The 14,220-nt window shown below is 41.3% G+C and overlaps 2 protein-coding genes across 6 annotated transcripts in view; both read right to left on the reverse strand.

Moving 5' to 3' along the window:
- The window catches only part of MYO16 (myosin XVI), a 375,232-nt gene that overhangs the window by 135,059 nt on the left and 225,953 nt on the right, over positions 1-14,220 (reverse strand). The window lies entirely within an intron of this gene.
- Positions 4,869-8,339, reverse strand: LOC135406877 (protein NYNRIN-like). Its single transcript, XM_064641412.1, has one exon. The coding sequence runs from the start codon at positions 8,337-8,339 to the stop codon at positions 4,869-4,871; it is 3,471 nt and encodes a 1,156-aa protein (XP_064497482.1).

The raw sequence follows: 14,220 nt of genomic DNA on the forward strand, positions 1-14,220 counted from the left end.
GAGACACCTAGTGCAACAGCTAACTCAGGAAAGAGAAACGCAGAAGCAACATAAGAAGTAATAGCACAAAACAGATTAAACAAAAACTACATGAAAACAGATTACTGAAAAGTGCAGTAATCTAACCTTTACAACACTGTATTTTAACCCTCTTGAAATATGTCTATGAGTCGTATTTTTTAAAGTATTCAGGTATCTTCATACAGCTGAAATCACTAAGAATGAGGAGTCTGAATATTTGACGGGTTCTGACTTTTAGTTACATTATGCAGAGAATGTAAGAAGATGTTTTCTTTTATCATTAGCATTAAATTATCATTAGCATTAAAATACACATTCATCACACAATCTACAATCTTCACAAACATCACTTACATAAACAAAAGAATTCCCCACATCTATATCCAAATAACACCATCACTACACAACAAAGGTGGATAATTTACACACACACCACCCTCATCCCTTCATCACAATTACAACAAAAATTCCCCACAATCATTCTGCTCTCTACCAATGTTCGGTCCATGATCTGTCATGCAAATATGGGAAACAATATAGGTTAAAATTTTGGCAATGCTCGTTTATAATCCTATTCTAATAGCTCTATAGAGGAGACATAATTTCAAAATAAAAACTCCTCCTAGTACAGAAGGTCTGGCAATGCTCTAGTAAAGGTGGTAGTTCTTATAAAGGTGGCCTTTTATGTGAATGTGTGTAGGAAGAATTATTTAGTATTTGCACTTTTCTATCTGATAATGAGGTTTAAGTGGTACACACAAGGAAACACAAAGTGCACTTTTAGTGGACCAATACCAGATTTACAGTGTTGATTTCCCTTGCAGTGATAATGACATAAATTACCCCAGCAGGTGGGCAGAAGAAGAATGATGGGGGGGAAAAAAATGTGTGCTTAGGTGCATAAGCACTTTTTGCAACCACAGGAGGACCCAGTCAGCAGATACCTCAACTACAAACAAGCCTCATATCAGTGGATAAAGCTGGTGAATTAACACTGCCATTGAGAATGTGGGTCTGTGAACATCACTGCCAGTGCTCAGCTCTGGTTCCTTGAGGTTACTAAAAGCATCAATTTTGTCAGAATCAGGTAGATACAAATGACAGCACAGCTGTCAAATCAGCTAGAGCAGATGACACAAAGTATAGGCCAGCTTTATGTTTTGGTTTGGTTGGTTGGTTGGGTTTTTTTCCTGTTTTTTTCTATATTGCCTGTAGGTTCAAAAGGAGCCCAGAATACATCTGATACTGAATCTGGCATAGAACCTATTGGTATAAAGGTTAATCCATCAGAAAATTTTCCACTGTTCTGAACTGTTGCATGAGCTTATATCAGTACATGTTATGCATCATGTGTCAGTGGCATTTTTGATCCATAATTAGGAGATTTACAGAAGCAGCTACTCTGCTGTCAAAATATCCTATTGTTGAATAGTTGGAACAGTTGGAAGCATATGGTTATTTTTGTAAAAAAACCTCCTCCTGGATGGTGTTCTCCCTAAATAACTCTTTGTACTCTGTACTAAGCAAGCAGTCTTTCCTGTCCTGTGAAGAGAATATTCTACACTTCTCCTTTTTAAGCAACCCCATTTAACCAGCATTTTTTAGCACAGTTGAAGTGCCAGTGGGTACTGATGTTGCAAAAGGATGTGCGAACACTACCAACACATATGAAAGCAGGATGCAGCACAGCAGAGTGATGCAGAACATTCAGTTCCTGAAAGAGCTGAGCTGTGATATGAACCAACATGCATCAGTTCTTGCCTTCAGCGCAACCACTTCTTGCTGATACAGCAGGGGGCAAACTGGGCACCTGCCATACCAGGTGCTTGTGGCTCTAGCAACCCATCCATAAACTGCAGCACCTGCTGGGACACGCCTGTTGGAAGAGAATCTGACTTTCCCAGTAATACATGTCCTGAAGATTTAATCAGCAGATGTACTGGTGCCCTTGGAAACGGATGCAGTTGGACATTTTCTAAGGTGCACTTGAATTTAGAATCAGTTTCCCCAGCCTAAAAGCAATTAAATTCTTCTACAACGTGATGCCAATTTTATGCCCCAAAACAAGGCGCGGAGAAACTGCTCAGAGACAGAATTTCAGTCTATAAGCAGGAGGTATTTATTTCACGGCCGGGGAGCAGCCAGGTCGCCCTGGACAAACTGCTCCAACTCGAGAAACACACAATCCTACTTTTATACACGTTTTGCCAAGCAATTACATCATATATTATGAATATTCATTACATTGCAACATCTATTTTTAATATTCATAACAGGTGGAGTTGAGGCGGAGTTAGAGGCGTGGTCCTTAATTTGGGGAGAACTTCGGTGGGAGTTCCGGTCTTCCTTCATCATGAACCTCGTGTCCTTTTCATCATCATCCTCCTAAACTTTTGAACCTTCCCTAATTTGGGTAGCTTCCTTATGAATTTGGCAGAGAGTTTCGGTATTTGGCACCAATACCTAATTTCTTGGCATGTCCCTCTCTTTATCTCTTTGGTTTCCTCCCCATATGTCTCTTTTTGTGTGTACTAGCATTTTTTGTTCATGTTTATGTTCTCCTGTGTCAGCGCGACCTGTACCTCAGTGAATTTATTGTCTCCGCTTTCATAATGCTGAATTCTATGTGCCTTGCTAAAGCTTGCTTCTACATTTTGTGCTTAACTCTTTATATTGCTTAAGTTCGCTTTTCAGGTGTTACCTGGCTTCATTTCCCCCCTTTTCTTAGAACTTACGAATTCCTTCGTCAAGTTCTAATCCTAAAGGTCGCTGATATGCTTTTATCATTGCCCAGATCATTTGGGTTCTCTTGACCATGGACCTTAACTTACACCACAGGCATATGTTCATGAGGGTTAACAAGAGCATGCCTATAGCTATAATCAATATGGGGTGTACTAGGTAGTGAAAGACTTGAGTTGCTGTTGGAGAGTACCCTGTGAAAATGTCCCACCAGTGATGTTGACCTACTTGTGCAACTTTCGTCAAGATATTTTTTATACCTTCTGAATTATGCTCTACTTGCCACACCATGCGTTGGGTCGTTTGATTCACCTTTTGAGCTAACTTTCTTACTTCAGGATGCATAAGCATTTCTTTGAGAAGCTTAGTATCCATGCCTATCTGTAGTTTGGGTACTTCATGATACAAAGTGTACTCAGCTTCGATTAACTGCTGTGTGGTTATGGGTGCAGTATAGCTAAAGTCACAACCTACAATTTTGGTGAAGTTACATATACAAAAGTTAGTATCATTAGTCACTTCAAGACAATTATCTATTACTACATCAACACAAGGGGTTCTAATACAAGCGCATCCATTTCCTATATAGAATACTTGTGATCGGGTTCTATTGTGCGGAAGCATTTCAAAAGTGCATATACTGTCTTCAGCATCTAAGCATAAGTCTTCAGCTTCTACTATGGCATTTTCGCAAATATAACCTAATTGTCCTTTAGGAATACATGCTTCTGTGCTAATTGATTGCCACTTATTCTTAGTGTTGTCATAGTTTGCCCAGACATTATGATCTACAGGTCTGACAATGACATCTTGATGTATAGTTCCTAATGTTAGAATGGGGAAGATAGCTCTCTCTTCTGCAGCGCTGATGGTGAGGACATAGGCCTCAACATGTTCTTGTTGTGGATCATAGGTAAAATTAACTAATTGCCACCAAGCCTGGTGGTCTATTTCAAATCGTGTAGTGGAGCTATCTCTTAATATTGTTTCTCTTATTTCTTGAGGCAGTATGCCTGACATTCCTTCTCTTAATATTCCCGCTGCTACTGACTGTATCCATTGTTGTGTTTGAACGCACTGGATAGCAAGTGCAACTTCTTTGCTAATATCTCCAGCGTAATCAGCAATCTTGACAAAATCTTCAGCGGTGTGGTCAGCTATTAGAGCCATCAATTTAACTACTAAGGATTGTGTTTCTGCTAAAGTTAGCATAGATGAGCTTAAAGGTACTTTAAGCTTACCTAGATTGGAAGTGACGGTACTCAACTTATTTAGTATTACCTCTTGGTCTATGGTGTTCATTATACCAAACCCTGTGCCAATCCATCCACTTATATCTCTTTGTGTTCGTTTGTGAAGTGACCTAGTCGCTAACCAGGCATTCCAGCCTTTGAGACTTTGCTTTACGAACGGCTGGCAATCTTCTTGTAAGTGTGTAATGTCTGTTTGAATGTTCATCTGTACCTTCTTTAGAGAATATGTAGGATTTAGTAGTAACTTCAACTCGTTTGACTGTCTTATTACTTGAGGTCCTATCAAAGTGAAATTATGTATTCTTCTACATTCTACTTGTGGAGTGATTTCACGAGATGGGTCTTTAGCTAGTGAAATTCTTTTTCTAACGGTGTCAACACCTGGAGGGTTTCCTTCCCTATTACAGGTGAATGTCACTGAATGATTTAACTCGAATAGAATTTCACATTGTGCTCTGCCTCCTTCAAAACTATCCCACTGACATGAGATTGGTCCTGGCCGTTGAGTCCAAACAATGGGCTGACCTTTTTTTATTTGGCTATAAGTGATTAAATCCTGTTTAGATTCATCTGGCCAGAATTTAATCATCAGTGTTAGTTTATCTGTTTTTCCTATTAGTCCCTCAACTTCTCGACACCCTATTTGAAATTGGTCTCCCTTTTGTGCTATGAGATAGCCTGGGTCTGGCGTGTAAGGTTGTTTGTTATGTAAAATATAAATCTCCATTTCCGGGAAATCACCTTCGAAAGGTAGTTCTATGTAAGCATTAGACCACGGTCCTTCAGAGGTAGAGTTTTGAGATAAAACTATACTTATCAGAAGTCCAATGATCAATGTTGAAAGAGCCGGATTCATGATGCCAGGTCTTCTTGCTTATCTTCTGGAGCTTTCTTGACTCGAGAGTAGTGAATCCATGTAGGTCGTTCCTTGATCCTAACCGCGGTGAAGGTGGTCAGCAGCACTTGGAAAGGTCCCTCCCACTTTTCTTGTAGGGGTTTTCCTAAAAGATTCTTAACATACACCCAATCACCGGGGTTAAATGGATGCAATTTACAGTCAGGTTGCTTGGGCTGGTGTTCTATTACTACTGCAGCATTTTTATCAAAATGTTTTCCAACAGCAATTACATAATCATATATATATTGATTGCCTATTTGGTCTACAGCATCACTATTTACAACTTGCATAGCATAAGGTCTACCGTACAGAATTTCAAACGGGCTCAACTTTTCTTTCGATCGAGGTTTGACCCTCAATCTAATCAGAGCAACAGGCAGAGCTTGATACCATTGTAAGTTAGTTTCTTGACATATTTTAGCAATTTGTTGTTTAATAAGATGATTCATCTTTTCCACTTGCCCACTGGCTTGTGGCCTGTAGGGCGTATGCAATTGCCATTTAATTTGCAATGCTTTGCTTATTGCTCTCACAACTTTTGCACAGAAATGTGTACCTCGGTCTGAGGATATACTCCTTGGTATTCCAAATCGTGGTATAATTTCGTTTAGCAAAACTCTAGTTACCTCCCTCTCCTTGTTTGTTCTGCAGGGAAATGCTTCAGGCCACCCAGAAAATGTATCAGTTAGTACCAATAGGTACCTATACCCCCCTTTTCTTGGGAGTTCAGAGAAATCAATCTGCCATACTTCACCTGGGAATTTACCTCGATTTATTGCTCCCTGATGTATCTTGGTCCCTGTATTTGGGTTATTCTTCAGGCATCGTTCGCATTGGGTTGTAACTTGTTTTACAGTAGTGAATAATTTTGGCCCTGCTATTCTAGTTTGCAAATACTGGTAAAGCGGGTCTAAACTCCAATGTGTTTTCTCATGTTCTGTTTTCACAAATTGCCACATTAACTTCTCTGGTATTATTAATTGTCCTGTTTCTAATTGACCCCATCCATTGTCTAATAATTTGCCCTTGTTCTTTTGAATCCATCTATGATCTGAGTCCTGATAATCTGGTTGGAAGTCGGTATTTAGCTCTTCTGGTATTAGAGCTGTTATAACCACTTCCTTGGTTCTTGCAGCAGCTAATTTAGCTTCTGCATCAGCTTTCCTATTTCCTATCTCTGGAACAGTGTTACCTTTTAGGTGTCCTTTGCAATGCATTATGGCCACTTGTGCTGGGAGTTGGACTGCTTCTAACAATCGTAGAATTTCTTCTGCGTGTTTGACTGTTTTCCCTTGGGCGGTTAGCAGTCCCCTTTCTTTCCAAATTGCTCCATGAGCATGTACGACGGAGAAGGCATACTTAGAGTCTGTCCAAATATTAATTCGTATGCCTTCTGCCAATTCCAGGGCTCGGGTAAGAGCTATTAATTCTGCCTTTTGGGCTGAGGTCCCTGCAGGTAAAGGATTTGATTCGATTACCTCTTCCGTTGTGGTTACTGCATAGCCTGCCACTCTTACTCCTTGCTTCACGAAGCTGCTGCCGTCCGAGAACCAGTTGTCTGCATCTTCAAATGGCTCTTCTTTGAGATCCGGGCGACTGGAGTAGACTGCTTCGATGGTTTCTAGGCAGTCATGCTCTATTGGTTCTGCTGACATTCTTCCTTCTAGAAATGAGGCTGGATTCACAATGTTAGTTACTTGAATGGTTACGTCATCTGATTCAGCTAGGATTGCTTGGTACTTTAGGAATCTGGAAGGTGACAACCAATGGCCACCTTTCTGTTCTAGTACAGCAGACACAGTGTGGGACACTAACACAGTCATTTTCTGGCCCATCGTGAGTTTTCTAGCCTCTTCTATATTTATGATCACTGCGGCCACCGCTTTCAAACAGCTGGGCCATCCTTTGCTTACTTCATCCAGCTGTTTGGAGAAATAGGCCACAGCTCTTTTGTGTGGTCCCAACTGTTGCGCCAAGACTCCTAAAGCCATCCCTTGCCGTTCATGAGAGAACAGCCAGAATGGTTTTGTTACATCAGGGAGGCCCAAAGCCGGGGCTCTCATGAGTTCTTGTTTTAGTCTCTTAAAAGCTCCCTCTGCTTCGGGAGTCCAAACTAGGATACTCTTAGCTTCCTTTAATAAATCATACAATGGCTTGGCGAGTACCCCATATTGGTAGATCCATAAGCGACACCAACCTGTCATTCCCAGAAAGGCTCGTAGATCTCTCACCGTTTCTGGTCTGGGCATCTGGCAAATGGCTTCTTTCCTCGCTGTTCCTAGGGATCGTTGTCCTCTGGAGATCTCATATCCCAGGTATACTACCTTTTCTTGCACCAGTTGCGCTTTCTGTTGAGAGACTCGATATCCACTTAGTCCCAAGAAATTCAACAAAGAAATAGTCCATTTAACACACTCTTCTTCTGACTCAGTTGCAATCAGCAGATCATCCACGTATTGCAGAAGAGTACCATCCCCCTGTGGCCTTTCCCATTGTTCCAATTCTTTGGCTAATTGATTCCCAAAGATTGTTGGACTGTTTTTGTAGCCTTGAGGTAACACTGTCCAGGTTAATTGGGTCTTTCTCCCTTTACTCACAGATTCCCATTCAAAGGCAAAAATCTTTTGGCTTTCTGGGGCTAAGGGAAGGCAAAAGAATGCATCTTTTAGATCTAACACTGTGAACCAAATTAAATTGTCCTTTAGCTTAGTCAAGAGGGTATAAGGGTTTGCCACCACTGGGTGTAGAGTTTTAGTTATTGCATTTACAGCTCTTAAATCTTGAACCAGTCTATAAGTTCCGTTTGGTTTCTTCACTGGCAGGATCGGTGTGTTATAATCTGATTCACATTCCACTAATAGTCCTAATTCCAAAAATTTCTCAATTATGGGTTCGACCCCTTTCCTGTCTTCTAATCTCAGGGGATACTGCTTCCTTACTACTGGTCTTGCTCCAGGTATAAGTTCAATAGCAATAGGTGTTGCTTGTTTGGATTTCCCAGGTACATCAGTGGCCCATACCAATGGGTATGCCTCGCTCATAATTCGCTCGATATTACGACTCTCAGGTTTTGGTTCTATGCAACTGATTGTCAGACTTAAAGCTGCAATCAGTTGTTCTTCATTTACCTGGAATTCGAGTTTGTCTTTGTTGAATTTTATTACAGCTCCCAAATTTTCCAGTAAATCCCTTCCTAGTAAAGGCTTTGGAGAATTTGGTAAATATAGAAATTGATGGATCCCCATTTGCTTTCCAATTTTATATTTAATAGGTTTTAGGAAGTAAGCTTTTTCTGGTTGGCCTGTTGCTCCCACAACTTGTACAAACTCATCACTCTTTGGTACTAATTCTTGATTTAAAACTGAAAATGTTGCTCCTGTATCAATCAAAAAATCTAATTCTTTTTCACCTTCCCCTAGCTCCATTTTAACCAGTGGGTCTGCTAGGGAACGACTCACCGGTCCCCCTCAGTCACTGCTCTGATGTGCAATGGCAGTGTTTGCAAGCCTTTCTCTTAGCTGGGGACAGTCTCGCCTCCAATGGCCTAACTGAAAGCAATTGGAACATTGATCTGGTCCTACCCTGATGGGTTGGGGTCTGAATCCTCCCCTCCCTCTCATAGGGTAACCACGACCTCTACCCCTGGCACTTGTGTCTTGGAATTTTGTATTTTGGGCTGCCACTGCTACTGCTACGATCCGAGCAACTCTTTTATCTTCCCTCTTTTTCTCTTCTTTTTCTCTGTTGTTGTATACTTCCCAGGCCTCATTCATCAATGTCTCTAAATCTTTATTTGCTGGATGTTTAAGTTTTTGTAGTTTCTTTCTAATATCTGAAGTGCACTGCCCCATTACTAGCCCTAGCAGTTGTTGTCTCCCCTCTTCCGATGCTGGGTCTAAGGGTGTGTATTGTCTCATGGCAGTCCTAAGTCTATCTAGAAATTCTGAGGGACTTTCATCCTTTCCCTGTCTAACATCATACAAAGCTGCCCAGTTAATGGCTTTAGGTATTGCTTTCCGCAGACCTAATGCTATTAGCTTCCTATATTGCACCAGCAGCTCATAATGATTGGGGTTATTTGGATCCCACTCTGGATTTTTACTTGGGAATACAACTTCCAATTCTTCGGGCAATACGGCGGCACTATCTCTTCCTGTTTTCAATACCAGCTCTTTTTCCGTTTCTGTTAATTCTGACAGCATTACTTCTATATCACTCCAGTCGATATCTAGGTTCTTTGCAATCAACTCGAACCTCTTAGCCACCCCCTCTGGGTTCTTCCTAAAATTCCGGGCTTCTTCTCTCCAACTATTCAAATCACTTGCTGTGAATGGTACCTTTACCCGCCCCCGGTCTCCTGCAATGGGCATTATCTGTCGAAGGGGAGCTACTGTATAACTTCTCTCGATTCTTTCTTTTGCTTCCTTTCGAGCTATAGACCTGGTGTAGTGTGGGTGGCTAGTTCCTTCTCCAGGGTCGTCTTCTTCTTGGGTTCTAGTGTCTGTTCTATTCTTTCTCTTTTCTTTTCTTTTCCCTCGTTTCGGTTCTTCGTCCTCACTTCCTGTTCCTGCCCAGTCATCTTCTCCCAACCTTCTGGCATGGTTCACACAGTCTAGCCGCCTCTCTTTCTGGGTTTGGAGGAGACGCTGTCGGCGCTCAGCCTGCCCGGGGCTGCTCTCTTCCCCTTCTTCTGTCCCTCTGGTATCTCTCTTATCATCTATTTGAATCACTATGTTTAACCTTTGGGTGTTGTCTTCCTTTTCCCCTTGAATAATAATACCACTACATCCTCCCTTGGGGGAATCGCCCTCTTTTTCGTTACCTCTTAGTCTTGGTGGGCTACTTTCATTCTCATGACTAGCATCTCTTGGTGTACTAGTTTCCACTCTGTAGACACTGTCTTCTTTTCTCGGTGTACTGGTATCTCTATTCCTGTCGTCTTTTGGTTTAGGCGGACTACTCTCTTCCCCGTGACCCTCCGGTCTCATCAGGCTACTTTTTTCCTTATCGACCTCTTCCTCTCTGTAACTTTCTTCTCTGTAACTTTCTGACCCCTGTGGACTACTCAGTCCCTGCGAGCTGCTTTCTCCTTGGGGGCTCTCCGATTTTGATGGGCTACTTTCTTCCCAACTGTCTTTTGATTTTTGAGGACTAGCTCCGGTCCTGGATCTTCCTAGCTCTAGCGAAATATCTCCTAATAGGCTAGTGTCTCCTTCACCTTCTCTCCGCTTTGGTCGTGGTATCCCGTATCCTGGAGCATATGGTTGGTACTCCCATAAACTTATTCTACTTTCTTCTTCACTGTCCCTTCTTTTTAATTTAAGACACTGTTGTCCGATACTACAAGCATCACAACAACGTCCCTTTGGCTTCAAATTTTTCTTATCCTTTTCCAAAGCTAAAACCAAGGGGTCCTGCGGTGCAACATTTACTCCGCATTCTCTCTGCCACTCAGGCTTATTCCTGAGCGTGAAAAACATGTCGCAATACATCACTTCATCCCACTTGCCCAGTCGACGGAGGAACAACATAAGCTGTAAAATAGTGTTGTAATTTGTTGTCCCTTCAGGTGGCCATTTCTCATCATCATCTAGTTTATACAGAGGCCACCATTGCGTGCAGTACTTTAAGAGTGTTTTCTTGCTTATGTTTCCTCCTGGGGCTCCCCCTAGATCTCTCCAATGCTTTAGGATACACCCCAGGGGGGTTTTCATATTTATGTCCTTACTTTGCTGGCTTCCCATTATTATCGTAGGGCCTGGTGATGTAGTAATGGATAAGGTTTTGTGAGAGGTAGGGGCTCACCAGACAAACTTATAGGGTGCTCTTCCAGATTTTTCTACTATCTGTGCGTCAGTAATATACCAACTAATCTGGGGATCGTGTTCCCAAACGGGTGTCCAATCAAGAAACTCTTCTAATACTAGTGGATCGTATCCCAACCTCCCACTCTCCTTTTCTATTTTTCTTATGAATTCCTTTACGTGATATTCTATTATGTCAAGCAATTCTTGTCTCTGAATTCGTGCTTCTATGTCCAATCGGGCTAGGCTTCCACCAATGTGTTCACACTGTGTAGCTTTCGGTATGTCAGTAAATTCTACTTTAAATCGCAATACTTTCCTTATCCTATTCCACCGTCTTAGAGTATTTCTGATTCTGCCCCAATACTTCATGTACGCAATCTCCAATCACTTCGTCCGTTTCTGGCCTGGCTCCTCGCGGAGAACAGGAACCGCAGAGCGGGACTCCCACTCGCCCCGCAGCAGAGCCGCGTCTCAATCACACTCACATTCACACTTGCACACTTGATATAGGAGAACTTTCCTACCTTCTGGTTTCTATCTGAGCAATCTGCGTTACCGAGCAAGGTCGCGAGATGGCGCCGCAGACCGAGAGATATGGCTTTGCTGTCGGCTGTCCGATTTATGTTACCACAAACTCACAGGATGTTGCTGCAAACTATAAAACACACTTCTTACAGAAAATGCAACCAAGATGTTACAAATACCTGTCTATGAGTGTGGCAACAATAAAATCTCACCCACTTAGTTTCTGCCAAATCTTGATTTGACCAACAGCGTATACAGTAGAAGGTAAGGGTACGATTGAGCGCTATTTCTTGTGTTCCTCTTGGACCCAGAATATATTTACCACAATTGTTACACAAAGCTCTAACATACAGTGAACAATAACAGAAAGGACAGATTTTAATCCTAGGATTTATACGTGCCGGCAAGAGCTTATTCACTTTTATAGAACTGAGATTGCAATCATTTCCCATATAGAGTTAAAAAGACGTCTTAAGAACTATACCATATATGAAAAACACAACATCTAATTTTTTTTACAACAGACAAACAAACTGCTGCAAGCAATGAAACAGCTTATTTTAGTTTCGTTTTACTCGTTGACAAAAACCAGAACATTTAGCAAGAGAAACCGCATTCCAAGAATTCTTTGCTAGTACAAGGAGCTTTCTGGGTCCTAAAGCTCCTTGAAACTCTCAAACAGCCTCGGAAGAATTAAAAATGGTTAATTTTCTGAATCGAGCACAGTTTCCAATGCATTACCAGACAATATCATACACAAAACAAACAAACAAACAAAGAATGATCAGGGTAAATTAGAGCAAGAACATTTGCAAACAAGACACAGAAACATAAAGGGTGAACACAACATTACAAAGACAATTTTACACTGCAGTGCCGGGACTCTAACCCGTTTAGGGACTCTAACCCTTTCTTGGCAGGACTCTAACCTGCTCTCTTGTTTACACTGCAGTGCCGGGACTCTAACCCGTTTAGGGACTCTAACCCTTTCTTGGCAGGACTCTAACCTGCAACTTTCAATACCTGGGACTCTAACCCAGCTTTAGGGCTAATGCTGAGGCGTCCCCCAGCTCCCTTTTGGGCGATAGCGTCCTATCCCCACCAACTTAATTACTTTCTTTTATAAACTGCAGTTCAAAACATAAATACCTCTTAATTTGAAGCAGGAGGTTCTTGTCCACCGTTGCGCAGATCCAAGGGGTCTGGGAGACTCTGCCGACAAAAATTCAGTCGGGGGGCCCTGAGAGCGTCCCGGCCCCTTGGGTCCTGGCTCAGGAAGACCCCCCCGTCCTGCCGCGGTCGCCAAATTGATGCCAATTTTATGCCCCAAAACAAGGCGCGGAGAAACTGCTCAGAGACAGAATTTCAGTCTATAAGCAGGAGGTATTTATTTCACGGCCGGGGAGCAGCCAGGTCGCCCTGGACAAACTGCTCCAACTCGAGAAACACACAATCCTACTTTTATACACGTTTTGCCAAGCAATTACATCATATATTATGAATATTCATTACATTGCAACATCTATTTTTAATATTCATAACAGGTGGAGTTGAGGCGGAGTTAGAGGCGTGGTCCTTAATTTGGGGAGAACTTCGGTGGGAGTTCCGGTCTTCCTTCATCATGAACCTCGTGTCCTTTTCATCATCATCCTCCTAAACTTTTGAACCTTCCCTAATTTGGGTAGCTTCCTTATGAATTTGGCAGAGAGTTTCGGTATTTGGCACCAATACCTAATTTCTTGGCATGTCCCTCTCTTTATCTCTTTGGTTTCCTCCCCATATGTCTCTTTTTGTGTGTACTAGCATTTTTTGTTCATGTTTATGTTCTCCTGTGTCAGCGCGACCTGTACCTCAGTGAATTTATTGTCTCCGCTTTCATAATGCTGAATTCTATGTGCCTTGCTAAAGCTTGCTTCTACATTTTGTGCTTAACTCTTTATATTGCTTAAGTTCGCTTTTCAGGTGTTACCTGGATGCAGTTGGACATTTTCTAAGGTGCACTTGAATTTAGAATCAGTTTCCCCAGCCTAAAAGCAATTAAATTCTTCTACAACGTTTCATGAGACCCACTCATTTTCCAAACTATTTTTGCACTAAGGAAATAAGCAAAATTGCTTTGAAGATATGCACATTCATTAGATGTTTATACTATAAAGTATATGCATACTAAGGATGGATTAATTGTATATAGACTGTTGATGGATATCGTACAACTTTAACAAAAATGTCTTCTCAACTTCTTCTAAACTTCACGAACTTCTAAATAGTCATTTTTTAAATTTTAGAAAACTAAAATTTCAGAGAAATTAAGAAAAACTGATACAAACAGTTTACAAAATCACCAACAGGAAATTTCCAGACACTTTGATCACCTTCTATGACCTAGACACCAAAGAAAACTTTTTAGAATTTTTTTTTAATACCTTCAAAATACCTGGGGAATTAGTATTATTGGTAAGTCAGGAAATGTTCAGCAGTTGTTTTAGGAAGAGCTGGGGCACAGAGCCAAACTTCTGAAATTGATGAAGACATCCCAGGCAAGCTGTATCAAAATTATTGTCAAGATACATGCTGTGATCACTACCAACATCTCCAAGCTAATTCAACTTAGCTTGATTTTGTATCTAGACAATAAATGGTTTGTACATGAAACTATTTATTATTAAGTTTACCGGGATGACTGAAAAATAATCCTTTCTTGCACATAATCACTCAGAGAGGTAAAATTTTTATTCTACTGGCTTTGAGGTAAAAGTGTACACTAAATGATCTCAAGCTTACATTAGTTAGATTTTAGTTCTTATACTGTATGAAGTGAAAAAAGGGAAGGGCTGAAAGTCACAACAGAAACTTTGCTTATTCCAAATATCATCCCAATGCAGAAAATCACAACTTTAAAAATTTAGGAATGATAGAATTATCTTCCTGATAAGAACTGGGAACATGAACGTGAAGACAGATAAAACTGCCCTGT

Source organism: Pseudopipra pipra, chromosome 2 (genome assembly GCF_036250125.1).
Source record: "Pseudopipra pipra isolate bDixPip1 chromosome 2, bDixPip1.hap1, whole genome shotgun sequence".
In the NCBI taxonomy this organism is placed as follows: Eukaryota; Metazoa; Chordata; class Aves; order Passeriformes; family Pipridae; genus Pseudopipra; species Pseudopipra pipra.